Source organism: Melozone crissalis, unplaced genomic scaffold (genome assembly GCF_028551555.1).
Source record: "Melozone crissalis strain CALT ecotype California unplaced genomic scaffold, PUWL_Pcris_2 ptg000075l_1, whole genome shotgun sequence".
Lineage (NCBI taxonomy): Eukaryota > Metazoa > Chordata > Aves > Passeriformes > Passerellidae > Melozone > Melozone crissalis.
The window spans coordinates 1,191,735-1,218,405 of NW_026535852.1; the positions used below are offsets into that span (position 1 = coordinate 1,191,735).

The following is a 26,671-nucleotide window of genomic DNA, read 5'->3' on the forward strand; positions in this document are numbered from 1 at the left end:
TTTGGCTTCCTGTTTTTATGGACCTTCTATTTTTACGGACCTTCCATTTTTACAGTACTGCCAAAAATGATCAGTGGTCTGAGCTTTTTGTTGTTTTGTTTCATTTAGGGGTTTTTTGTCGATTTTTGAGGGTTTTTTAACAGTGCACTTTCTCAATAAATCCTGGCTGCAAACATGGCAGAACAGAGATTTTTTTTGTGTCACCAGTCCATCAGCTGTAGCAGGAAACAAGAGGAACAGTCACTGATGTGGTTTTCCATGTTATCCAGGGTTTCATAAACAAGGGCCTCGAGGTCCCCTGAGTGTGCCATGTTTACTCCAGCAGACATCCCTCTCAGTCATAAGAAATTCATTTGCTGTTTGCATTAGGGATGCATACTGCCATGACTGTTCAGCTGTAATTGTCAATAATTCAGCAGCCTCTAAATGTACAACAAATGTGCCTTTTCACCCATGAAAGGGCTGAAAATCTTCATTTCCTCTCTCCCCCTTCCTGGTTCTTCTGCTTGGTGCTCCTTTTGCCCCTTTAACATGGGAAAATTATTGCTGCTGTTGCATTGCTTATTTTCATGCAATGAATTCAGTTTGGATAATTGTCTTGGTTTGAAAAGAGAGGTGTCTGCTAAGGACAGCAGGAACATCTCCTGAAATGGAAAATGTAAATCCCCTCCCTATGAATTATTGTAATTTTGAAATTAAGGGCCACTTAGGTAAAGATATGGAAATAGGAATAACAGTTCTTTATTAGGAAAATTAAAAAGAAATACAAATGTAATAGTACAAGAACTACTGCCAGAGTGAGACCATGCCCTGCCCCCTGTGTGTCAGGGCGGTGTCCCAGCCCCATCCCATGGGGGCTCAGCCCTCCTGCAGTGCCAGCTGTGGCTCTGCTGCAGCAGGGATCCTGCACAAGGGGGGAGTTTTCCTCTGCAGCTCCAGGGCTGCTGCAGATGGGCCTGGGCTCCCTCTGGCAATGCAGGGCAGCAGAAAGCTGCTCCTCTGGCAATGCAGGGGGCAAAGGCTGCTGTGCTGTGCCAGGCCCAGATTGGATCCAGGTAGGAATGCTTGGCTCCTCCCCTGGGCGGAGCATCTCCCCATGGGATGCTGGGATTGGATCAGCCCTGCAGGGACGCTCAGTGGCCATGGACAGCAGAGATCTCCTGGAGGGAGAGTTGGCTGTGGGAGAGAGAAAGGAAAAACTGCCCCAGGAACAGCAGAGAACTGCCCCAGCTCTGGCAGATGGAAATAGAACACACACCCTCAAACTAAAACAGGGGATTATTTACCCTCCAGAGGACTGTTGTCCTTTTTTAAAAAGCAGCTCTATCTAGGAATGTGGAATGAGAAAGCTGGAGGGGAGTCTGGATTGTGAAGGCACGGGGAGGAAGGCTCCAGCTGTTGTGAGCAGGGAGTCTCTGAACCTGCAGAGAGAATCTCCACAGACCTTCAACTCTGAGCTGCCCCACACTCACCAACACTGGCAGCTCTTGTTTCTCCTTCAAGAAAACTTGGGACACTCTGGCACAATGAGAGCAAATATTTGCATGAATTATGAGAGTGTTTATACTGAAAAAAACCATGAGGGTCATATATTAGAGCATTGGTGCTTCTGCTGTGCTTCTGCTGCACAGATTTTCTCAATGGATAATTAGTCCCATATTCATGGGCATTAAGAACTATTTTAGGCCCCAGGAAAAATATTTACAATGCTGAGGTCCCTCTCAGTGGTCCCTTACATTTTCTTGGGCTAAAACCTTTTACCAGACTTTCTTTCTTAATTTGTGGCTCTTCTGGAGAGGCAGCTCAGGGGTGGATCAGAAAAAGGATGGAGGGTTGGGTCCTTTGCTCTGTCTCACTCAACTTTCAGACAAATTCCGCACTGCCTGGACCTGGGGAATCCATGAGGCTTCAAATTTTGAAGTGGGATGGGGAGAGCAAGGAATTATTAGGATTTCTGCTGTGCTGCCTTAGAAGCATTGGTGCTTCTGCTGTGTTTCTGTTTTCTCTAACAGATAGAAATAGAATACACACCCCCAGCCTAAGACAATAACAAACGATCCTGTTCATTCTGATGATATCAAAAGCCATTTTCATTGCACTGAGCCTCTCAGAACAGGAAGCTGCATCTTGTGCTGAGATGCTTTTTAACCTTTCTCCGTGGCTTCCTTGCTGCAGGTGCCGGGGTTCCCCAGTTCCAGCCGATCGCGCTGAACGGCCGCATCCAGCTGCTCACAAACGGCTCCTTGCTGATCAAACATGTGCTGGAAGAAGACAGTGGATACTACCTCTGCAAGGTCAGCAATGATGTGGGAGCAGACGTCAGCAAGTCCATGTACCTCACTGTTAAAAGTAAGAACTGAAACGCTTCTCTGTGATCCAGATATTGCCATTGAGTGAAAAAAGGCTTTACTGCATCCGTAGTGTGGAGGGAAGGGAATGGGGTTGGGAGGGGAGAGGTTGGATTTGTTGGGTTTTGATTTAATTTTGGTTTTCTGCTGCTTGTGGAAGTTAGGATGGTTAATAAAAACCTTTTTTAGGTAGAGGAAGAAAAGCAAATTTGTACCAGGTCTGAATGCTATCCCTGAGTCATGAAGGGAGAATAAGAAAGTTGTTCAGGAGTACCAAAAAAAAAAAAAAATAGCAAAGGAGAAATCCCCACAGCAATTGTCATAAATCTCAGAAGCTGAAGGAAATGTGGCTTCAAAAGATACTTTACCAATTCTCAATGTGTCATAGATGGAAACTATATGTGCAATTACTATAGGTAGATATCACAAGATATTACAGCATACTCTAAGATTTTATAGATACAGCCATAGTAGTTATCTTGCCTTAGCCAGGTAATTTTTGGAAAATCCTTCTAATTGCACAGGTTTTTAATTGCTGTACTTTTCAGGCTCAAGAGACAAAAGCAGTCCAGTTTTCAAGTTCATATTAGCTATAATTCCTTGAAACATCAACACAGTTTAGAAAATAGAGGAAGTATAATGGGGAAAAAAAGGTGTAGAGATAATATAATTTCTCTCACTAGAGAAAAAAAGAGACTATTGACACATCAGCATGTCAAATGTGCCTGGATGACCTGTCAGACCAGTACTGAAGGAGGTGACCACACTATGTACTTTCATGTTTTGAAAGGTTTTTGAAGATTTACAGAATGCTTTGAAGTTCTGGGATGCCAATTACCTTAAAAAAGTTTTGCCCTTGAAAGTAAAAAGATTTTTTTTTCCAGAAAGGTAGAAAAATAGAATTTATTCTCTGTTGGAGAGTGCACTTTAGACCATTAATGTTTAGGTTGAGGGGTGTTGTTTGTTGTTGAGAATTAATAACTAAGTCAATTTAAGAGTGTCAAACATTTGACTCTAATTTAAAATAGTGATTCTATCTTCTAAAAAACAACATGATGACTCCTCCACCAAATATATTAATTGGACATTTTTTTCTGTGGGCTGGTAGAAGTTCCAGCTTCTATGGTTTGCAAAACTGGCCATTTTTGGGCCAATCTTCCCTTGCAGGAGCGAGGCACTGCTGTAATATTCTACCAGAGCCAGCTTCCCTCTGCTTGGCAGCCGTGCACGCTGCCTGTCTGATCACTGCATGCAGTTTCATGTGTGATAAAAGAGCATCCCTTATCAAATAAGAGCAGGAGCTTCCCTGGGGAGGCAGCTGCTGTTTGAATCTAATGAAAACCCCTCTGGCTCTGAGATAGCAGGGAGCAGCCTGTGCCCCTCACACACCCACACTGACACCAGTCCACTCCAGAGCACTGAGAGGGTGCTGGGGTGTGCTTGGAAGGGGCAGAGCCTGAGCTTCCATCAAACACTCCTTAAGGACAAGATGATCCGGTGAAATGGGCTGCATTATGCCTGGATCCCCTGTTCTGGTGGTGTGGTTGTGGCTTATAGTATTTGCACCTGGTCAGGTGGACTGGCTCCAAAGTGAGGGCTTGGATTTGCCTTTCATCTCTCTCCTCATTCATGGTTTCCTTTTTCTGTGTGGATCTTGTTCCTGGACCCTGGGCCTCAAGTTTAGTCCTCCTCTAGATAAAAACATTGGTCTTCCTTCATGAAAATCATGGTATTCTTGATTAGTTGATCCTTCTCCACAAGGTCACCCTAAATGCCTTCTTTAGGCAGAGGTGGAGGGTGAGACCTGGCCCATGCAGTTGTTTCTGGGTGACAGGGTTGGTAAGTAAGAAACAGCTTCCAAAACATAAACAAGGGTTAGCACTGATGCATATTTTTGTGGCTTCCTTGTGACAAATTGCCTTCCTACCTTCCTTCAGTCTATTTATGGGTTATCCAAGAGCAGTAGCTCACATCTGATAGAAAAAGCAGAGTGGCTTAGATGGAGTTAGTCACTGATCATGAAATTAGACTGGCCATCAGAAAGAAAAATGTGGCAGCAGTCCCTCTACACTCAATTCCTTCACTTCTTGTTCCTTGTGGCACAGATACCTCATGCAGGCAGGTGCTAACCACTGATGGCATCACTGAACTTGGAAATAAACCCACTTGTGCACAGGAGATTCTTCTCTCCCTTGTGTGATAAAGTTTTTACCCACTCTGTTAGTAACTCTGCTGGATAAAGTTTTACCTTTCACAGATCTTATTAAAAAATCTCTTGAATGAGCTGATGCTTTACTCCTCCAGAATTTCCATTGTCACCTATTTCTAAACAAAAAAGATGTTGACCTTTATTGCCAAAAGAGAGTACGAGTTTTTTTTGTTTCAGTAGTTCAGGATTGGGCAGAATGAAAATTGATTTAATCTATTTCCATTACTTGCTACCTCTAAAATGGGTGGGATTTTTTTTTAGTGAAAACCCATGTCAAGCTATAAACCAGCTTGGCTTGCTTAACAAGACTTTTAGTGCTAAGGGGAAAATTGTAATAATTCATAATATACATTAATTTAGTGCTTCAGTGTTTGTTGAATTGCACATTTGTGTCAGAGAAGCTGATCCAAATTCTTAGTTGAAGGGAAATTGCATGAGAAGGGAGTGCAAAGAAATAGGAAAAGAAAAAGAAAAAAAAGAAAAAAGAAAAGAAAGAGGCTTCAGGAATACCATCAGAAATGTGAAAAGAGTAAGCTGCCAGCATCAATGCTGAATCAGGAACCACAGGGCAGAAAATTTTCATTTAGCAGCTATTATCTTGCTCCCTTTCTTTTCAAGGAATGGACATAAAAATCATGACCAGTGAATTTTTCTCTTCTTGTGATTCAAGGATTAGTAGTTCCCAAATTCCATATTCACTAAGACACACAATATTAGAAAGTTATGAGAGATCTGGAACAAGGCATCTAGTGCTGTCTTGAGAAATGACTCCTGGTGCTTGGGATGAGAAGACTTCTGAGGAATTTCTATAAAGGATAATGAGCCTTTAACATGAAGGGAAGAACTAAAATTATTTAAAGGTTGCCTGGGAGTCACAGGGGAAGAGATGACTGCTTAAAACAGACTGCCCGCCTTCATCTGAATAAATGTCACACTTCCTAATTCCACTTTAGGGGCTGTATATAACGTGATAGAATGGTATCCTGAAAAAATTACCTCCTGAAAAGCAAGCTTGCATTAAGGCATGCATGTTCCTGTGTAAATAATCTGTTGGAGGCAACCACATTAGCCCTGCCCCTTCTTAAATCTATCACTTCTTTTTGTGACAGTGTGGAGCCTCACAAGTTTTAATCTGATCATCAAAACATTTCCAACAAATCCTGTCTGCCAAGAAAACAGAATTGCTTCATTCACTTTCCCTTCAAATATGCTTAGCTATTGGCATTATATGTGTTTAATACATAAACCTAAAGCTGTCAGTCAGATCCACAGCTCCTTCCAGCAGGAACATGATAATCCCAGCTAATTCTTTCAATGCCAAGTTTCACCACTTAGACTTTTTTCTGAATAAAAAAAACAACTTTAAAAATTGTTGCCTATGACAAGAGCTGATGGAATAAGAGGAGAAGAGGCTGGTGGGGAAAGGGGGCCTGATAAAATTGGTAAAATATGGAGGCTGTTCCTGCATCTTGTCATGTTTTTGCTGCCCCTGCCTCTCTTACACTGCTGCTTGCCCATGTTGACAATGACCTCTTCCAGGCCACATTTGTTCCTCACCATCTTCACACAACTCATGGAGCAAAGAGACCTCAATCACACATGCTACTGCAAAAGAAATAAAATATAACAAAAAACCCACAATTAAACCCAGAAGATCATTATGGTGGAGCTTTTTTCTCCTCTGCACGCTAACAGTTGTTCCACCATATGGCTGAAGCACTGCAGCATTTGTTTATTGAGATGGATGGAAAGCTCTGCCTGTGAAGTTTTATCCAGGCAGGATAAAGGGACAATTTCCATGTGACCAGGCAAATGAGTTTGCTCTGCTGCGACACCAGCAGCAAAGCCAGCAAGCTGTGATGGAGAACTCACTGTGCTCTGCTCACCAGGGTGCTTCTAAATGCTCATTTTAGTCTTTGGGAAAATAATTCCTTGCTGAGAGCACAGGAATGTGGAGATCAGCCCAACTGCTACTTTTGTTTGTGTATATAAAGTCAATTTCTCATTAAAATGCATGTATCCCACAAGGTGTCAGTAAGGGTGGCATTGCCTGCTCTACATTTGCAAAGATAGATTATCCATGATATGTGGTAAAGAAAGCTTAAAATCACTGTCTCTAATACCTCCAAAAACACTTATAAGAAAGACAGCAATAATGCTATGTCAAATTCACCTGAGCACAATTATTTTGATATTTCTTAATCTTTCTTTGTTCCATTTTTCTCACAGTCCCATGGTCTGTAACTACTATTTTCTGTGGAAAGACAAAACAAGACAAAAGCTCCCTTCTCTTTTTGTGTACCCTGATTTACTGTTTTCTTCTTCTGACATTCTGCCATCTTTTTTTTTTTTTTAAAAAGGTTTTTTCATTTGTTTGATCCTTCATCCTTATTTTGCAGTTATCTCAAGTAGGGTACACTTTCGTGAAATGGACAAATTTAGCCAAAATTGGTAAAAATCTCTAGCTAGATGGCTTGCACGTGTCCTGAGAATGAAAGAGTGGGGCAAAGGCAAAGAAAACAAAAAATAATTTCCTTGAATTGCAAGCTACTCTTCCTTGAATTGCTTGAGCTACTCTCATGCCCAAATCAGTTCTTCTGCTGAGCTGGTGAGCTGCTCTTGCCCATCTTTGCCCTTGCCCTCATGACAGGCAGCTCTCTCCCTCTTTTACCACCACTTTCTTGGCAATCAAAGGTACAAACTGTGTTATACATGAGGTTGTGAATAACCTGTCCAACTCCAAGTCAGTGGTGATGAACTTCAGACCCTTTATGTTTTAATTTTGTGTTCCTGCCCATAGCAGGGCGGTTGGAACTCGATGATCTTTAAGGTCCATTCCAACCCAAACTGTTCCATGATTCTATGACTCAAATTGTTTATTCTCATTACTCTAATTGTTTCTTTTCATGACTCCAATAGTTTATTTTCATGAAATGCACAGTCCAAAAGATGCCGCGAGTGAATCTTGGATGAGATCTCCCTGGATGCAGGCGCTTGCTCTTGTTAACAAAACAGCCCATTTCTTTCCCTAACGAGGTCCTCCCACAACCAGAAAGGAACAGGGGTCTAAATGCTGCTTTCTGCCTCTTCAAAGTGCTGGCACAGCTTTGATTTAGGGACTTGCACTTTAATCACCCATCATGTGTCATTACCCCGACAGGCGGCAGCAGCCGCCAGACATGAGCGCCGATAAATTGCGCCGAGAATCGCTGGAGCGATCCTTTGTTGATTTTCCTTTACAGCTATTCCATGGCAGATCAACTGTCATAACAACACAGTGCCTCTGGCAACAGAGGGAAATTAAACATGAAGTATGTTCAAGGTAGCTGGTAGAAGGCTGGAATATCCCTTTTCTTCCGTGCCTTCAAACGCTGCCTGCTCCTCGTGGTAATGCCAAGCCCGTGGCAATTCTCTTGTAAGAGAATTGCCAGATGTGCTGCAGCACAAATACTCAAGTGGGCTTGTATGCAAATCTTTGCAATGCTCTCATTTAAGGAGAAGAGGAGAGGTAAGAACCTCTCTCTCTCTTTCTTGTTCTTTTCTATTTTTAATAAATATTTTTTGAACAATATAGCACAATATAGCAGCCCTTTTTCTGTTCTTGAAGGCTGGTTGCACAGCAACGTTTCCAGCAGAAAGGTGAAGAAGATTTTTCTCCCACAAAGTGCACACAGACTCTGCTGTATCAACAGTATCATATTTCTTGCCCCTCCCCCTTTTTTTTTCAAAATAGCTGTCTCTCTCCTTTTTTTTGATGCCCAAATGGCAACATTCAAAAGGAAGCATGGGTGAGTCTTATTTCCAGAAATTTTCTTTCTAGGGAAATTTTCATACTGGATACAGACTATTGAGGCTATCCTGAAAAATAATCAGTCCAAGAAAATTGTGACAATTTAGTCTTTCAAATGCCTTCACATCTTCATGGTTTTTCAAAAGCCTTTCGAGGGATGGGATTCAGAAGCTGCTGTTTTATTTTCTTCCTTCCTTGAACAGATTAGTACTATAAAAAACACAAATATTTTAGCAAATTCTCCTTCCTCAATATTTCTTATGTCTTGTTAAATTATCTAATATTTCTTATGTCCTGTTAAATTATCACTTTATTGAAAGGTGTTATCTCAGATTGCAGTGAACTCTGTGTCCAGGTTTGGCCAGCTGTGGTCTGAAAACTCTGTGCTACAGAGATAATGTCAGATAAAGGGCTGCAGCTCCTCTGTCTCTGAACACTGCTGAAACAAGACTTGAAAATAATATCTGATCTACTCCTTCAGCTGAGATGGTGGATTGGCAGGGATTGATACCAGCTAGACAGATAATCCGTTCATAACAACCATCACTGATGGTTGTCAGTATATTGTATTTGGCATGATTCTTCAAACCTTATTGCTCAAAGGCAATAAACCATAATCCCAAAATGTTCTAAACTGGGAGGAAATATTCTGGGAATTATTCTTACTGGTGGTTTAGAACCATAGAATCACAAGGGAAGGGATCCACAAGGATCCTCCAGTCCAACCCGTGACCCTGCACAAGACAGCCCAAGAGTCACACCAGGTGCCTGAGAGCGTTGTCCAAAATCTTCTTGAGCTTCTTGGCAGCCTTGGGGATATGACCACTGGCCTGGGGATCCTCTTCAGTGCCCCAGCTCCCTCTGGGGGAAGAACCTTTGCCTGATCTCCATCCTGAACCTCCCCTGGTTCAGCTTCAGGCCTTTTCCATGAGCCTTGTTCACAATTCTTCTGCCCAGGGCAGAAGTTGTGCCTCCTGTGAGGGGAATTGCTGGGCTCAGGCCCTGCCCGTGGCTCTGGGGCCATTGTTGGGCCTGGGGCAGAGCCTGGGCCTGCTCTGAGCTCCTGCACACAGGGACAGACACAGGGCCAGGCAGGGCTGAGCCCCTCTCTCTCCCTGGGACTCCTCTCCAGGCTGAGCAGCCCCAGCTCCCTCAGCCTTTCCTGGGCACGGAGCTGCTCCAGGCCCTTGCTCAGCTCCAGGAGCTCCTGGCCCTGCTGTGCTGAGGAGAACACAGGAATTGCATTTGGACATTTAGCCTAGAAATCCTTGTCAGAACACACCACTCTTATAGAAAAAATAAAATTATCAAATGTATTTATTTCTGGTGTTTTCTTAAAATTACAAAGTGGTTCTGAATCTCAAAGTCTGCCACACAAAATAGGTCATAATACAAATAGTGTTAGGACAGTGCTTTGATAAGTTATTTATTTTTTCCTTCAATTCTTGTGGTACAGGAGTAATGACTAATCACTAACCATGCCCACAAATTAGCGTTGATGTTTACTGTTTATCTGAATCGAATGGGTTTCAAATGCAGCATGGATACAGGTTTACAGTCTTGATTTTTCTTGAATATATACCTTTATTTAATGCTTAGATCTCTACATTTACTTGGATTTTCATGCTATGAAACCTACTAATTTTTCTGAGTAATACTTTAAAATGCAAATGCTGCTGTGAACACATTCGTTTCATTTGTGTGGTGGGAGTTGTTTGCAGTGTGTTTGATGGGTTTAATATTGGCTTCTGGGGGAGGAAGTGAATGCAGGATCTATTGCAGCTTATTTTTATATTTGCAATGTCATCAAATGTTGGGTCTATGTCTTGCTAACAAAGATTAAATGAACTTAAATCAAGAGAGCATTGTAAAGCAATAGTGGGATGTAAATTAATTTAGTGGCTAAGTGCACATGACTATTTCCACTTCAGAAAAGGTAGCTCTTACAGTACTGTCCTTTTTCCTTTTCCTTTTCCTTTTCACACAGAATCACAGAATTTCTAGGTTGGAAGAGACCTTTAAGATCATCGAGTCCAACCCATGTTCTAATACCTCAACTTTTTCCTTTTCCTTTTCCTTTTCCTTTTCCTTTTCCTTTTCCTTTTCCTTTTTTTCTTTTTCCTTTTCCTTTCCCTTTTCCCTCATCTCTTTTTGTCTGTGTCACTCTTGCCAGCTTTAAGCTACATCTCATTTAGAAAATAAACCTGTTCCAGCAGGACAAAGCCTCAGAACTCCCCATTATTATTTTATATCAGTTTAGGATCTGCAGAATGCTCTCTGAACAGCCAAAATAGAGGGCAGAGTCTTAAATTCTATTTCTCCTTATATATCAGCTTCTTCTGCACTTTGAATGACTTAGCCACTGTCTTTTTCAGTAAAAAGCTTATATTTCAAAAGTTTGTTCACTCTTTTTTAAATAAATGAATGAATGGCGTCATAGGGCCTGCATCATAATTCTTTATAGTTCTTCATTTTTTATTTATTTATTAATATTGTTTATCTTCATCTTTAATTTGAAGAAAGAAAACATAAACTGAGTTATAACAAAAATAGTCAAAATTATTTCACAGTTTCTGAAGAAATATGTAGGATATAAACTACATTTTAGTATCAAGTGACACAGATGCCAAGTCAGTTGCATTTTTCTGCATAATTCTGCAGCAAAAGAAAACTGTAAAAAAAGGTAGTTTATATGCAAATATTTTATGCTTTGGATAAGAGTTTATTTCTTTTAAAAAATAGTATCACATGCTACTGTCAGCCAAAGATGATCTTTTACAGCTGCTTCCATCAATGCAACTCAAAGCTTTTTTTTAAGGAAAGCAATTTTGCCTTCAAACATAAAGAGCCTTTTTTTTTTTTTTTTTTGGTAGTACTTTCTTTTTATCTTCAAAATAGATTTTCAGAAATTGTGTGATGGTTTTGTTCACATTCCTCTGTGAAAATCCTACAGTGGTGCTCAATGTGAGCACAGTGCACAGAGTCTGTGATAATCAACATAAACAAAAAATTTTAAAAATGGAAAAAAAAAAAAAGTAAACTTTTTCATGTCAGGTACAATCAGAGAAAGGATTTGCAAATGCAGATTTTCTTTCAGCAATCTATTTACTTGGTGGGAAACATTTCCTTCACTCCATCACTTCCTTGACCATTGGGATTTGCTCAGTGCATCAGCTCCCATCCCCACTGCACATTCAAATATTTGTAGGGTATGAGATGCTTGAACAAATCTGAATATGCTGCTTTATCTTTCTTGAAAAAAAAAAAAGAATTGTCCACTTATGGCCATAGCAATTGATTTCTGAGTGTCCTCACAGTATAGATAACTAAAAAAGCAAGGCTCCATTTTTAGATAAATCTTATTAGAATCCTGCAGGGCTGAGGAATGAATCGATTTGGTCTGTCAAACCAGGAGATAATGAAAGAATGAGCTCTCACTGTTGGCCTAATTACTCATGATTAATCTAACCCCATCCATTTTTTTGTAACTGTCTCCATTAGGCCAAAGAATAATTGTTCTTACATCCAATTTTTGTTTTCTTTTCCAATTCCGAGTTGGAATATTTGATCATGTAAGAACTGTGTTGTCCAGGCAGTTATATGTCTTTGTGACAATAAATTTAGATTCTCTTTCATCAATTATTTGGTGTTTAGCTTCCACCTGGACAAATTCCTGCCCTGAGAAAGCAATGTTTTTTAATTTTATGGACATAGGTGAGCACAGCACCAAATTCAGAAAGGAGAAATGATCTTTCAGGGAGGGAATAAATATTACAGCTCCAACCACCATTCTTGACTTGTGAAAGAGGTTTTTTGCTTCAAAATTCTCTTGTACAAGTGTCCTGGTTTAGGAAAAATTTGGGAGAAAACTTCTAAAGGGGTTCCTCTAGGGAGCAGATTCAAGAGGACCCTCCCCCAGCTGGTTCAGGAAAACATTTCCTTGGAGAAAAGTGGAAAAAAACCCTGTTTATTTATCAGGCAAAGCATTCACTAGCACAGAAAAAGAGAACAATATTAAATAATAAAACAGAAAAAAGGGGATACAAGCATTGTAAAGTCACCCTTGGACAATAAACTGATGTGTTCTCAGGTGATGGTGGCAGCAGCCCAGGGTGTGCAGGGATTGGCAATGACATTTAAACTCCCTCCTTTTACAAATTAAACTTCTGGTGAGATTTCCTATTCATCATTTTGCAAAAAATGCTATTAGGCTGTAAAAGATCTCTTGTTGTGTTTGATCTATGGAAATGAAAGGCCTCAATTACCAATATTTCTGTGTCCATGTGCATGAATGTGTGGCCACTCACAACAGAGAACAACAGAATCATTGAATGGCTTGGGTTCTGTGGGTGATTTGGTGAAATTTAATCCCTAAAATTTAGATCAACCTAAAAAATGGATCTTAAATTTTATGCTCCTATAGTCATTTTTTCATCAGCGCCCTGATTTATAGAGGTAGTGTGGCCACAGTTGTCTTTCATGTAATCAGTGATGCGCTGAAGGGTGCTTAGCAAAGTGGATGGCTATTTATGAAATTAAACATATGCTGATTAGATTTGGTTGAGATTTGGGGGTTTTGTTCTTGCTGTCTTCAAATTTGGCTTAAACTTTTAAGAAAAAATCCTTCAGCAAATGTTGTAATCCTTTGGGAATGAATGGAAAAGCAGCAATGCCAATGCCAAAGGCCTGACTTTTAGTCAGCACTGCAGGTTCTCTCTGTTCTGTTTCCCCATCCTGAACTTCTCTCAGATTAGTTAAAATAAACTCTAAAATCACATCATCAGTGACCTAACAGGAACATTTTTCTACTAATAGACTTGCCATATTGATAAATAAGTGCCTGAGAAACAATCCTGTTCTCTTGCTTCCATTTCTTTCCTTGCAAGGGGCAAAGGCTCCAAAGGATCTAATGTAATTTCTGAAAGTGAGATGGTATAAACTTGTGATCCCAAAATCAGAAAGAGACAGAAAATAGAGCTCTTGCATAAGTCCATTTTGCTGCAAACCCTCAGAGCAGTAGCAGGAGCATCTGTTAGATGATTATTTTTTCCTGGCTTTTAATTACTAGCCATTGATTTGGGTAATTGCCCACAGGTACACACACAATAGTGCAGCAGGATCTCACTTCTGCAGTCTTATCTCAAAACTGGCTTTTAAAACAAGTGCCTATTACTGTAAGTGCTCTGCAAGAAAGCAGCACTCTGCTGTATTTTTGTCTTCCTTTGCAATGCAACCTAAATGTTGCATTTACAACAGGAGGGAGCTGGCTCCTTGCCATGCACTTACAGCCATAAACCCACACTCTGAGCAAGGCAAATCTCCTGCTATCAGATTTTTAAGTGGTGACTTGCCGAGCTGAAATAAGGGAGAACAGACTTTCCATAAGTAGTTGCATATTGTTGTGGAAAATCCAATTACCACTTGCTAAATGCCCAGGTCCGAGATTTAAATAAGAGCTAAATGAAGTGCCTGGCTTTTAAGGAAAATGGGAATGCACCTAAACAGTGAGGAAAACCTTTACAGGAGAGCACAGTAATCCCTGGATGCCCTCAGGAGTTTTTGCTGATTCCCTGTAGCATTCCCAGTCCTATTTCAGGGAACTCCCCAGTGGAGAGGCATCTGTGAATGAGGACTTGTGAGTTTTATTTGCATATATAATGGAAATAATGCATTGCACAGAGGTGTTAACTCTCTCCCTTTGGGCTCTTAAACCTTTCAGTGTGGAAGACCTCCCAGAAAAGGTTAAAGAAGTATTGAAAAACTGAGAAAGGCGAGAAAAAGCTGGTCAGGAGGAGAAGGCTGGCACAAGCACTATTTAGCTTTGATAGGATGGCTTTTTCCTTGGCTGTGATCTGCTTTTACCCCCTTTTATCTGCTTATTTCACCAGTCAAGGCGCAGGAGCAGAATAAATCAGTCTCTCTTCTGAATGAGAGGGCTCAAATGTACAAAGAAGTGGTTTGGCTGTGCTGGGTGTCCCAGTGTCTGCTGAGCATGGGCAGAGTAATTAAGGACAATTAAAGAGGTTGAATTTCCTCTCATTTGCTGCGGGGCAGGCTTGTAGACCTGGGCAGTTACCATGGCCTTGCTGACAGCCAGCAAGCCATTCAGATGCTATAAACGTGTTTTTTAATATAAATATACGCATTCAGTCTGCTGCTTTTCCCTAGAAGTTCCTTAGATCTTGTCCAAATCCAAGATTTTTACTTCCTTTGCTGATTATTCCAGTTGATTCCAATGACATAATGACTTAGCTGTATAACTATAAACCTCTCACATGGACACTGGAGCAAGCGTTGACTTTTTGCAGCATAATTACAATTGCTTCCAAGAGCAGGAGACAAGAAAGCAGAGAGATGAAGCCCAAACATAAGCCTGAAGAAAATTTTGCTTCAGCTCTTCAGTCTGAGTGAGCTGAATCTGTGAAATGCAGGAGCTTGGAAGGACCAGGGGTTTAAATTGGGGCCATCCAGGGATATTTTAGCTTGGAATGCACAGGAGTTTGGGTGCTTTTAAGGGATCTGTCACACACTCCCAGCTTGCTGATACCAAGGCAGCTCAGCTTAGCAGTGTGTCAGCCTATCTCTCATGCAGAGTGATGTAAACTAACCCAGGGGAGCATTTCAAAGATGCTGAAATGGGAGTGACCTTGAGGAGCTGCACTCTCACACGAGCATCAATTACTTTCATACCCAGAAAAGGGGAAATCAGAATACATCAAGTGTTATCAACCATCCAACTGGTTTGAGTTGGGGGTATCTGTACCTTTTTTTGTCTCTCCTCATAAAACAAGTGGATTTTTTCCCCCCCAAGTATCATTGGATACCTAAACAGATGCATTTGTCACTATGGAAATAATGATCTGGAGAAGAAAATTGTCCATTTGCCTTAAATCAAATTTTACTCATTCAACCCCTTCCCTTCCCTTCCCTTCCCTTCCCTTCCCTTCCCTTCCCTTCCCTTCCCTTCCCTTCCCTTCCCTTCCCTTCCCTCTCTTTTCAGTTGTTGTTATAAAGGATGATATAATCAACAATTACAAAAACAATGCAATTAAAAATTTAAAAATAACTGAATTGTAGACACTGATTCATATAAGGTTCCTCTAGACCAAGGTTAGGTTTTCCAGTTCTTTTTTTTTGCATGGAAGAAAAAGCACATTTAGTTCTGAATCAGGAGCTTTAATAATCAAACTTTGCTTATTTTTTAAATAATCACAGTATTTGTGATACACAGTACATGTATGGAACATGCATGTACAAATACAGAAATAAACATATTTTTAAGGTAGAGAGAATGATTTCTGTGTGTTAACTCCTTTGTTATGTCTCTTACATCGCCTGTTAACATTTCTCCAATTTACTATTATTGAAATTATTGCTCTAATTTACCATTCCTGAAATTCTGACTTTGCATTTCTTGACTTTTAAAATATTTTGTAGCTTACATCATGAAAATACACATTGTTATTTTATTTACTTTAGCTAAAAAAAATCTAGTGCACACTGAAATAAATCCAGTGATCATTATTCTGGGATAAAATGTAAGAAGGGCCACTAAGTACACACATGTTTAGTGTTTCAAGCCCCAGAGCAAAGTTAATGGTGCATATAAATAATTATTTGTGCATACACTCATAATCCATATGGTCACTCTATGAAAATTATATGTAAAAGGCAGTTAAAGTCACAAAAATTGACTTTGCATAGTTCTGAAACACCTGGACAGGAGGGGTTTGCTGGGTCCTCTGGACTGCAAAAGACAGAAGGAGCCAACAGAATGCAGCAGAATCTCTCAAAAAAAACCCCTTTGATGATTCTGTTTTGCAGGAAAACATCCCACTATCACCTCTCTTCTGGAAAAGCCCAGACAGAGCTCTGTGCATCTTTGAACCCCATTCAGGATTTCAGCTTTGGGAGGAGCAGCTCAGCTCGTGGTTCCCTGGATCCCTCCTGCTCTTTTTAAAATCTTTCTGGAGGATCCAGCATGATCCAGCTTTCACCACTTGTAGCTTTTCTGCACAATTCTCAAACATCTTCCCAGGGATCCAGTCTCATAATTTCTGCAGACACATTGTAGGCAGCTTTCCTGAGGACTTTCATTGGAAATTTCATTCACCCACAGCTATTTTTGTTTGGCTGCTCCTGCATGCAAAAATCTCCATGAAAATATTTTGCATGTCCAAATAGAACCTTCTGAAAATCTGAATAACACAAAAATATCTATGTGAAATTTGTGTAGCTTTAAGAGAGAAGGGTGGATTATCAGGCTTGAAAGCAAATTTTGGCAGTCTGAATATATCTTTTTTTCTTGGGAAGCTCTAAGCAATGAGAAGCAGAATTGAGTTTGTTGTGACATTGCACCTAAACCATGGCAGGACTTACACCAAGACACTGAACCATTAAATATATTGGCAAAAATATGGCAGCAAAAACCTAAGAGAAGGCCAGAGAGGGACAATTCATCCAGAAGTGGAGTGACAGGACAAGGGGGAATGGCTTCAAAATAGGGAAAAATAGGTTAGAAAGAAAAATAGGTTAGAAAGAAAAATAATTTAGAAAGAAATTTTTTACGGTGAGGTTGGTGAGGCCCTGACACAGGATGCCCAGAGAAGCTGCCCCATCCCTGGCAGTGTCCAAGCTAGGTTGGACATTGGGGCTTGGAGCATCCTGGGACAGTGGAAGCTGTCCCTGTCCATGGCACTGGATGATCTTTAAGGTCCTTTCCAACAAAACCACTCTGTACTTCGGGGATTCTTACATAAAAATGCTTCCCATATCTGAACTGCCTTTGTGACAGCCTGTTTTCCATGCAGACAAGGATGTGAGGAGAGTGTTTTCTGTCTTGGGGCTGCAGGAGCAGGAGGGGACAGCCTGAGCTGCAGCAGGTTTGCTCTCCACGTCTCCAGCTTCATTATTTCACCGTGCACACTGATGAACTGTAATTGTTTCCTGGCTCCCCTTGGTAGGAGATGGGGTGACAAAGGGGTTTGGAGCACTGCTAGGTTCCTGTTTCCCTCACTGATCTCTATTAGAACAATCATTATGATAATGATTCTAATCTAAGCTTCTGTAATATAACTGAGAAATAAATGCTTCTTGGTTAATATGCCTCAATTAACGGGTCACCCAGCGTAGCTGCAGCAGGTTGCAAGTAAGTAGCTTTCAGGATCTGAGCCCAAATGATTATAGGTTTTCTTTCCCTTTTTAGATGAAATGGATTCATAAGCCTTACTCAAATGAATCGCTCTTGTACTCATTAATTATAGTATACACATGTTAATGACATCATTATCAGGAGATAACATAATGTCCCAAGCACCACGTGCTACAGTTGTTTCCTGTGCAAACAATTGTGCTTGATAACACAGCCTGTCACAAAATGTCAAAAGAAACCACATGGTGTCTCGAAATGATTGTGAAATTATCATGTGTCACAGCTATGTGTATCATAAAAAATACCATCACGACAGAATTTGTCATTAGCTCTTGGGTGAGGGATACTGAACAGAACAAATAATTAAGATCTTGAACATCTCGAGTGCAGCACATAATGCAGCACTGAACTGTTTAAAGCAGATCCTGTGACTGAATTAAAGTGCATTAGTCATGAATTCAGGATATGCACAGTAAGAGGCAATATTAAGCACCTTGGGAAATTTTTATTTTCTCTTATTTATTAAAAATAGACAGAAAGGAAATAGTCCTTTTAAGATACAAAAGTTCTCCTTCAGCACCTCCCTTTTAGCTTGTATGAGGATTGGGTAATAAGACTGTAAGAAACTTGCCAGTGTAACTCTTATTTTAGCAAATTAAATCCTGCTCAAGTGAAACTCAGTGCCAGTTGCTCATGACCTCTGTGGGAACAGAAAACCAGTCATGGGGCCTCATTTGAGCAATCTCAATTTCATCCTTACCATGATGCAGCAAAATTTTCAAGCCCCTGGCCAGCCTGTGGGTTTTGCTGCTGACAAATAGCAGAGCTGTTCCCTAAGAAGGACTGAACTCCCCCTTTTGCCATCTATGGATTGTGGCAGCATTGCCATCTTCTGTACTTTTCCTCCTGAACTCAAGTGGAGATTTATTGGGCTCTGTATTTTGGGTTTTCCTGTTTTCCTTTCACCACCAAACTGAAAAACAAGATTATTCCCCTGCTGGAAAGAAGCTGTGCAAAATCCTTGCCCAGAGCCACAGGGCTCTGCAGGCATAGAAAGGTGGAACAGTTCTCCCTAGGACACCAAAGGCTGCTGATTACAGGGATGACAGAAGTTTTCCTCCTCCAGGGCTGCCTCCTCTGCAGGGTGATTGAGGAAGCTGTTTGCCAGCAGATCCCACAAGACCCATCAGTACCCTCATCTCCAGAGCTGAGCTTTTATAACCCACAAGATTCTGTTTTTACATGCTCTGATGATAACAGGAATACTGCTTTAGACATGCAGTAATTAGTAATTTAGTAATTAGCCAGCAGCATCAAGGCAGACAGAGGGAGATACCCAAAATTTCTCCTCCATCAAGAGTCTGTCCCTCTGTCCTCTCAGGCGATTTCCCAGCTGCAGAGCTGCCCCAGCGCAGGGAGGAGCTGGAGCTGCTGCAGAGAGCCCAGAGGAGGCTCCAGGATGGGCAGAGGGATGGAGCAGCTCTGCTGGCAGGAAAGGCTGGCACAGCTGGCATTGCTCACCTGCACAGGAGAAGCTTTGGGCTGAGCTCAGGGTGGCCTTGCAGGGCCTGGAGGAGCCCCAGGAAAGCTGGAGAGAGACAATGGCCAGGGGATGCAGGGACAGCACACAGGGAATGGCTCCCAGTGCCAGAGGGCAGGGTTAGATTAGATCTTAGGTAGAAATTGTTCCCTGTGATGGTGGTGAAACACTGGAAGAGGTTTCCCAGAAATTTTGTGGCTGCCCCTGGATCCCTGGCAGTGCCCAAGGCCAGGCTGGGGCTTGGAGCAACCTGGGACAGTGGAAGGTGTCCCTGCCATGGCAGGGGGTGGGAATGAGATGATCTTTAAGGTCCCTTCCAACCCAAACCATTCTATAATTCAGTGATAATTTCAAAATCTGTGTGCTCCTTATGCTGATATTCCTTTATATGAAAGGTACAAAATGAACCAATTGGCCTTGCTGCAGCAATCCCAAGAGAGCCGGCATGCAAATATTTTAGAAAATTTAAAGGTGAAAGTCTCCAAAGTAATATCTTAGTTTACATGTTTGGACTTTGTGGTTCTAAGTGATCCCAAAGGAACAAGAGAAAACCATCTCAGAGGCTGCTTTTGAATTATATCTTTCCTTACCAGCAGTAATACCATGGTAATATTTGACAGATGACCTGGTTTTCCACTTCCTGAGAGGATTCAGTAAGATTAAGATAAGGATTCAGATTCCTCTCTTTTTTCACTTGCAGTTCCAAACCTTCCAATGCTCCTCCACAAGTCATTATTCAGGTTTACAGTGTTGCAGTCACCGGCTCTCTCAGCCCTGGCACACACAATAAATTACCAGTGACCCTTTCTTCACCTCTTTGCCTCAAATTTCCATTCCTGCAAAGAACACCATCTAATTAAACACCACAACAGGAGCCTTCTCAGGCAGGGAGGGGTGTTTTGTGACATTACCAGAATTTATTCTGGCAAAATCTGAGGCAAGGAACAGTCTGGAGACAGAGGTGGAAGAGAGCAGTGAGATTTATGAGAGACTGGCAGAGCTGGCAATAGAAATTGGAAGAGTTACTGGAGCTGCCAGCAACTTTGAAATCTTCAGGATGGGAAATCAAAGGATTATTATTTGTTAGCAGCAGTATTAAAAAAAATGTATTTAACTGACAGAGGGCTGAGAAAGCGTTTCCTTTCCTTAGTGCTGCAGATTTGGTTGCATTTATATATATATATATATATATAGTATTTATTATACATATTATATATATTATATACATAATATATTATATATATTTTATATATTTTTATATATATATATATATATAATTTTTTTTTAACAGTTCACCAGAGTTCAGCTTCTTAACAAGCTTTTGGTTCTTTTTAATACCAATTCTGGGCACTCTGTTGATGTTGCTCATACAGAGCAACTGAGTCAAGGACACAGCACAAATATAGGAGCATTTCAGGAACCACACACTTTAAGATATTTCCAAGTTATACTTGAAAAAACTTTGTGAAATATAAGTTCAAATCTTTTAAATTACCTCAAAATACAGAAAACATATCCCATATATTATCTGAGGAATAATTTACTCTGTAGACAATCAGGGCATATATTTAGGAAGACTAGTTGCACCCAGGGGTGCTCAGCAATTCTGCAAAGCCACTTGAACACTTAAAAATTAGTGAAGGAAAACAACATCACTGAAAGAAGGTGAGAGGTAACAGTCTAGAAAATCTTAATTTTGCCATAGAAAAAGTGTAAAATGAGAGTATCCAATGTGGCATTCAGCAAGGACTAGCCAAAGGACTTCATTTCATTTACTATTTTCTAATCCAGTGCATGATCAAAACTAAGGCAATAATAGGAGTAACATCATTCACCAACTTCATAACCCTGAGCACCAGGTAGTCCCTCTAGTAAAGAAGAACTTATCTTGTGGAGAAACAATGTTTGTGTAATTAAACAATGTATTATCAAACATGATCACAACAGTCTCACTGGAGACTGCTTGATGTCTCAGTTACTGAAATTTGGATGCTTGAATTTGCCACTTAAATTTTCTCCCTTTTTTAGTACAGATAAATTAATCCAGAGGAGATATCCTTTTGTTATATGTATATTTTTTTAATTTTTACATATTTTGTAAGGCAACCAGTAGATTAGAGATTTGATTGGAAGTCTTTTCCAACCTAATTGATTGTGATGCAGTAGAGTCTCAGTAGTTACTCCTGAAAATAGACTTCTGTAATTCAAGTTGCAGGATTCCATACTAAAGAAGATGCAACAAACTTTTATAGACAATTGTTGCATCTGGAAACTCAGACAAAGTAGCCTGGTTGAACAGTTCCCAATTTTTCTTTCCTAGAATTGAGAGGGGAAAACCTGATGATGACCTGAAGCTGCTCAATGTTATCAATAACCCATCTATTGGAGAGAAAAGAAAGAAAAGAAAATAAATTTGGTTGGAGAAATCATCTGCTTTTATTACCCTTGTCTTTGCACAAATGTTTGAAGTGCTGGGAATCCACTGGGTTTGCCCCAGTGATGCCTTGTGAAGGCTGACCTAGAACAGAGTTAAAGAATAAAGCAGGGATTCGTTAAAAGGCCTCTATGGATGCACCTTGGGCAGCACCAGAGCCCAGCCAGGGCTGCACCCAAGATGAACCAAAATGGCCCCAAAATGCACGGCCGGGCACGGGGGCTGTCCCTGGGATCAGTTCTGCTCCATTTGCACCTTGCAGTTCATTGTCCCATCCCAGCTTTAGCCCAGGCAGTCCCACCCTGCTTGTTTTTCTCTCTCCAGCCCACGGGGTTTGTGCTCCTGGGCTGAGATTTGGGTCATTTGTCCTTGGTGCCCAGCTGGAGCAGGAATTGTTTTGTCTCCCTGCTCTGTGCACAGAGCTCAGCCATCCCATCATGTGAACCCAGCCCCACACACTAAAGCAGCACAGAACCTGAAAAATAGAAAAGCTCAAACCTGAGGCATCACCAGTTTGGAGTTGTAGTTGCAGCTGCTTTGACAGTGGCAGCATCTTCCTGTTTAGAACATTCATATCCAGTTATTAGTTTGGCATCCTGCTGATGCTGTTATTACTTCAATTTATCTTACTGGTAAGGAAAGTTTAAAAGTCACATCATTTTCCAGCATTTTCCACTGTGAATTCCCCGTGAAACACTGTGGGACAAAGGTGTAGCACCTCAACAATGAGGGATTTTTCATGCTAAATTCCAAACAACAGACAGATTTTCCTTCAGTTAAAAGAGAGCAGAAATGCAGAAGCTTCTCCAGATTAAATCTCAGGATGATTTTTTTTCCAGGGCCTTAGGTAATATGATAAATTTTTAATTACAGCTACAGAAGGGGGTGGTTAGAGCAGTTTTTTGCAAAGGAGGAGCAGTGTGGATCTACAACACCATCCTGCCCATCACTCCAGCAGTCTCTTTTTAGCAAAAAACAGAATAATTCATCCATGGGGAAGTTCATTAAATAAGAAGCTGACTAGAAGATAACTAGAAATTAGTGATAACTTTACTTCATGATGAAAAAGGAAGTTTCTCCCTTTGATTCAACATCACCATAGCCTTTTGTTTTATATTCCATTTGTCAAAACTATTCCTTCAGTTCCTCCTAGAATTAAAAAGTTGGAAATGCATTCCCAGACGACCACAAGGAAATCCATGTCCCTTAGAGTGTTTTAGCTTGAATGGATTTGGGTGATTTTGTCAGTATTGTTTGACTGAAAAAAAGACTCAACTTTGAGAATTCTCATGAATTTGCATAGCTTTTTCTTTTCTCCTTTTCTGCCAGAATTTTCATTTTGAAGATGTTGTGAGCATGTTGGCCTGATTTTTAAATGCTGAGTTAATAAAGCCTTCTGAGAAATGCCTTTTGTCAAAGAGACCACATTCTCATAAAAAGTTTTAGGTCAATGAAATTAGCTGTTCTCTAAAGAAAAAATAACTTACAGTCCAAAGCCCCAACAGGAGGGGTTCTAAAAACCTTTCTACCAACTTACAAGAAACTCTAAAATGTATCATAGAAAAAGCAATAAAACTTGAACATAAAATCCCCCAGGGATGTGACTAATGAGGCTGTTATACAGTGTATAAACTCACACTATACCTTTGTGATTATTCTTTTTATAATGAAATGTAATCTAAAAACCCTCAAAAAACAAAACCCAGAATGACCAAATCAGCCCTTAAACCTCCTGTATTTCCTAAGGCCAAATGAAGATAATTTAATAATTTAGGTACAAAGCTTAGATCTAAGCACAGCTTTTGTGTTTTTGTGTTTCAAGGATCTGATTAACAAAGAAACATTTGACAACCTGATTTTAAAAAAAGTCAAAGTAGCATTTTCATATTGCCCTTGTAAGCAGCTGCTTCATTTATCACACTCAGCATCTGTCATCTACAATATGTCAAACCCTGCTTGCAAACACGACTTTCTTCTTCCTTTTCTGCTGGTTACATTATCAGCAGTGCCATTTTGGCCTCTGCTTTTGGGCACGTGCAAGAGGTAATGGGAGTTTCTATTCCCTTGAAATACAATTTAAAGGGGAAAAAAATTATAAACCAAGTCCTTTGAACTCCTTGGAATGTGGGAAGGAAAGTGACCCCCAGCCCTGTGCCACACTCTGTCCAGGAGATGGATGGCTATAATTTACTCCTGCCTCAAACACGAATATTTATGGTGCCTCCCCTTGGCTGAGGGGTAAAAATGGTCTCCAGAGAAACAGAAACATTTCTTTTTAAGAACATTTTGAAAAGAGGGATGCGTGGGACAGCTGAAAGTCAAGGGAAGGAGACAATGAGGGTTGCTTTGTCCTTTTTTTTTTTCCCAGGTGATAAAATAATTCTCCTTTTTTGCCTTTGTGGAAAATATTTTCCGGTTTTTCCCATTTTTTAACTCACACACACGTGCCTGTGCATGTGCAGGCACAAAAACACCTTGACCTAAGTTATAGAGGTGATAAATCCCTAGGACCCCTGTACAGCAAAGCACTGTCAACATCAGCACTGTAAAATTCAGCTTTAAAACTTCTTTTCAGCTGTTCTCTGGCTCCCAGCTGGATGAGCACATTGGCAGCTCTGAATGAGGCAAAATCACTATAATCCAGGTCCAAATTAGGGTGCTCTTCCTCTGGCCTCAGACATTTGGGCACTGGAGCCAAATTCTCAGCCTCTGCTTTTGTCTGAGAGTATTAACTATTCAGTGAAACAGCCCCAAAATGCCCAGCACACAAGGCCTAGAATTCAGATTAGATAAAACACTGCAAAGACACAATAACAATGAATGTAAAAAATCACCAAAAAATTCCCAAGGAAGGTTCCTATTCATAAAAGCAAGAAAAGTTTCCCTTTCTGATTTTTATTTGCTGTAAGAGCTGCTTCTAATTTATGGGTGATTGTATCTCAAAAAGTATTACATTTAATATCTTTATAAATATTTTGTTTCTCTAAGCCCTCTTTGTTTCTCTTTGCTAGTAATTCCCTATTTTCATGAGACAGGTACTAAAAAATTGTTAATTTAAAAATTATTAATTTATTATTATTAAAATTTTTATTTATTAATTGTTAATTTAATTAATTGATAAAATTTTTTTTAGCTCGTTAATCAGCTTTTCCTAGGCTGTACAGCCTTCAAGATGGTTCCCAAATCTTCTGGAAATTCTCTGCTTTTATTGAGATTTGTTTTCCCTCTAGAAACTCATGGCATGCTGGGCAGTAAAAGTAGAAACTAGACCATATAGAGGAAATGAAAAGATAATATAGATCAAGAATTAAGGGTTTGGTTTTGCAGAAACAAGCAGACCAAGGTGGTCAGACCATTCCCAAACTATTCTCAGATGGTGTCCCTAAAAAGGGGTAGAATTTTTACTGGATAAACCAAATAAAACTAAGATAAGTATCTTCAGAGCTTTTTCTTAGGATCTTATTCTCCCTCATTGAATGTCCTTTCGTGTCTTTCCTGGGATTGTAGCATTTATTAATGTTCTGAATCTCCTTAGTTAAGAAAACGTGGAGGTTGAGATCAAACCTTTAGCACTTGATTTCCCTGACTTTAAGCTGGATTTCTGAAGGTTGGTTGCAAAAGTCTGACCAGCTCACCCTGAGGTCCTTTTATCATCAATAAGGAGATGTTTGTTGTCTTTAAAATAAGAACAAATGGCCCAATGGAAGGCCTTTTTTTGTCCCCTCAATGCCCAGTACAGAAATAGTCTTTAAGTTTTAGGCACCAGAGGACCAGTTGTTTTGAACCACTCATGGGTTTTATAACCATGCTTGGCCCCTGTGCCCAGGTGAATGCTTTTGAATATTCACCCAATGCAACAACACCTCTCTGTCAGTGTTAATATGCAGAAAATATATATATTTATATTGGTTATGCTAATAAATTCATATAGAGAGTGGCTGCTAAATATACAGGGTTGTGTCTTGCTGATTTAAATACATTAGAGTCTGTTCCTACCATCACAGTACCAGATTATATTGGTCTATCTGCAACTATGTAGAAAATAAAATTATAATTCCCTCTGGATAGCCAGAGGAGACTGGTTCTAGCAGAGCCCTGTTTCTTATACATCAGCAGATAGCATTTCATGGCTTTTTAGCTCAGAACTGAGCTGTTATAGACCCAGGTCACTGTGCTTAAAAGTATATTTACTTGCATGAGTGAGCAGTGAATGAAAACCATTAATGTCCCGGCATGCCCCACTCCCCAATACTCATTTCTGTTGGAGCCAGACTTTCTTGGTGTGTTTCTGCTTCATTTAAACCTGTCAATACCCCAATTAGTGTTTGCTTCTCTTCCCCAGGGAGGGACATTTACACATGTCACTTCACAGCCTCCAAAATCTAAAAGACTTATGGGAGCTGCTGGGTGATAAAGTCTGATTAAAGGTTGTGCTTTCCAGTCACTTTCTGCCTTTTTTTTTTTTTTTCATTTAAACTTGTAAATAGTTCAGGTGATCTTAATGAAAGGATACAAATAGAGTTTAAAGCATAAAAACTTGTTTAAATAAATAAAACCTAAAAAAAACTCCACTTTCCCATGGGATTCCACAGTTTCTGTTTTTAACTGATTTGCATTCAGTAAGTCACCAAAAATTAGAGTGCTGTGCTTTACAATTATGATAGCAGTAACCCTCTCATTTCACATTAAAACTTGATGCCATCTTGATGGCAGACTGAATTCAATTTAAGATCAAAGCATTGGAGAAGTTATCTAAAATTATGTATTGCTAGTTTTAACTATTTAACATTCCTGCTCTTTCCAGCCTGGCTTTTATAACAGGCTGATTAAAGATCATAATTGATTTGGAACAGAAAGTGGCCCAAGGAATTTCTAATTAATGGAGACATGTTTCTGGTGCTAATTTTTAGGCTTCCCAACGATGTCAATGATGGTAAAACTAATCTTGGTCATAAATTTCTTCCATGGGAAGATGATCTTTGTCTAAGTCTCCATAAATCACAATTACATACGTGGTAACATAATGGTTTTTCAATCACTAATTTTTGTTTTGACAATTAGCCAAGCTTTGATGAGACTGATTTCCCAGTGCCTCGTGTGAGTTCCCACAGTTTGTAACTCATTTCCACAGGCTTTCAGTACAGCTTGCTGCAGGGGACAAAGCTGTCAGCTTATCATCCCCCCATTCCCTTCCCTTGG

The 26,671-nt window shown here is 40.2% G+C and overlaps 1 protein-coding gene across 4 annotated transcripts in view; it reads left to right on the forward strand.

Annotated features, from left to right (window-relative positions):
* Nucleotides 1–26,671, forward strand: part of DSCAM (DS cell adhesion molecule) — a 467,981-nt gene that overhangs the window by 313,961 nt on the left and 127,349 nt on the right. For 3 of the 4 annotated variants that reach the window (XM_054290027.1, XM_054290028.1, XM_054290029.1), the window contains exon 11: nucleotides 2,176–2,349. In XM_054290027.1, the coding sequence (XP_054146002.1) occupies nucleotides 2,176–2,349 (174 nt within the window). The remainder of the gene's footprint in view (nucleotides 1–2,175; nucleotides 2,350–26,671) is intronic. The other variant, XM_054290030.1, reaches the window with a different exon arrangement.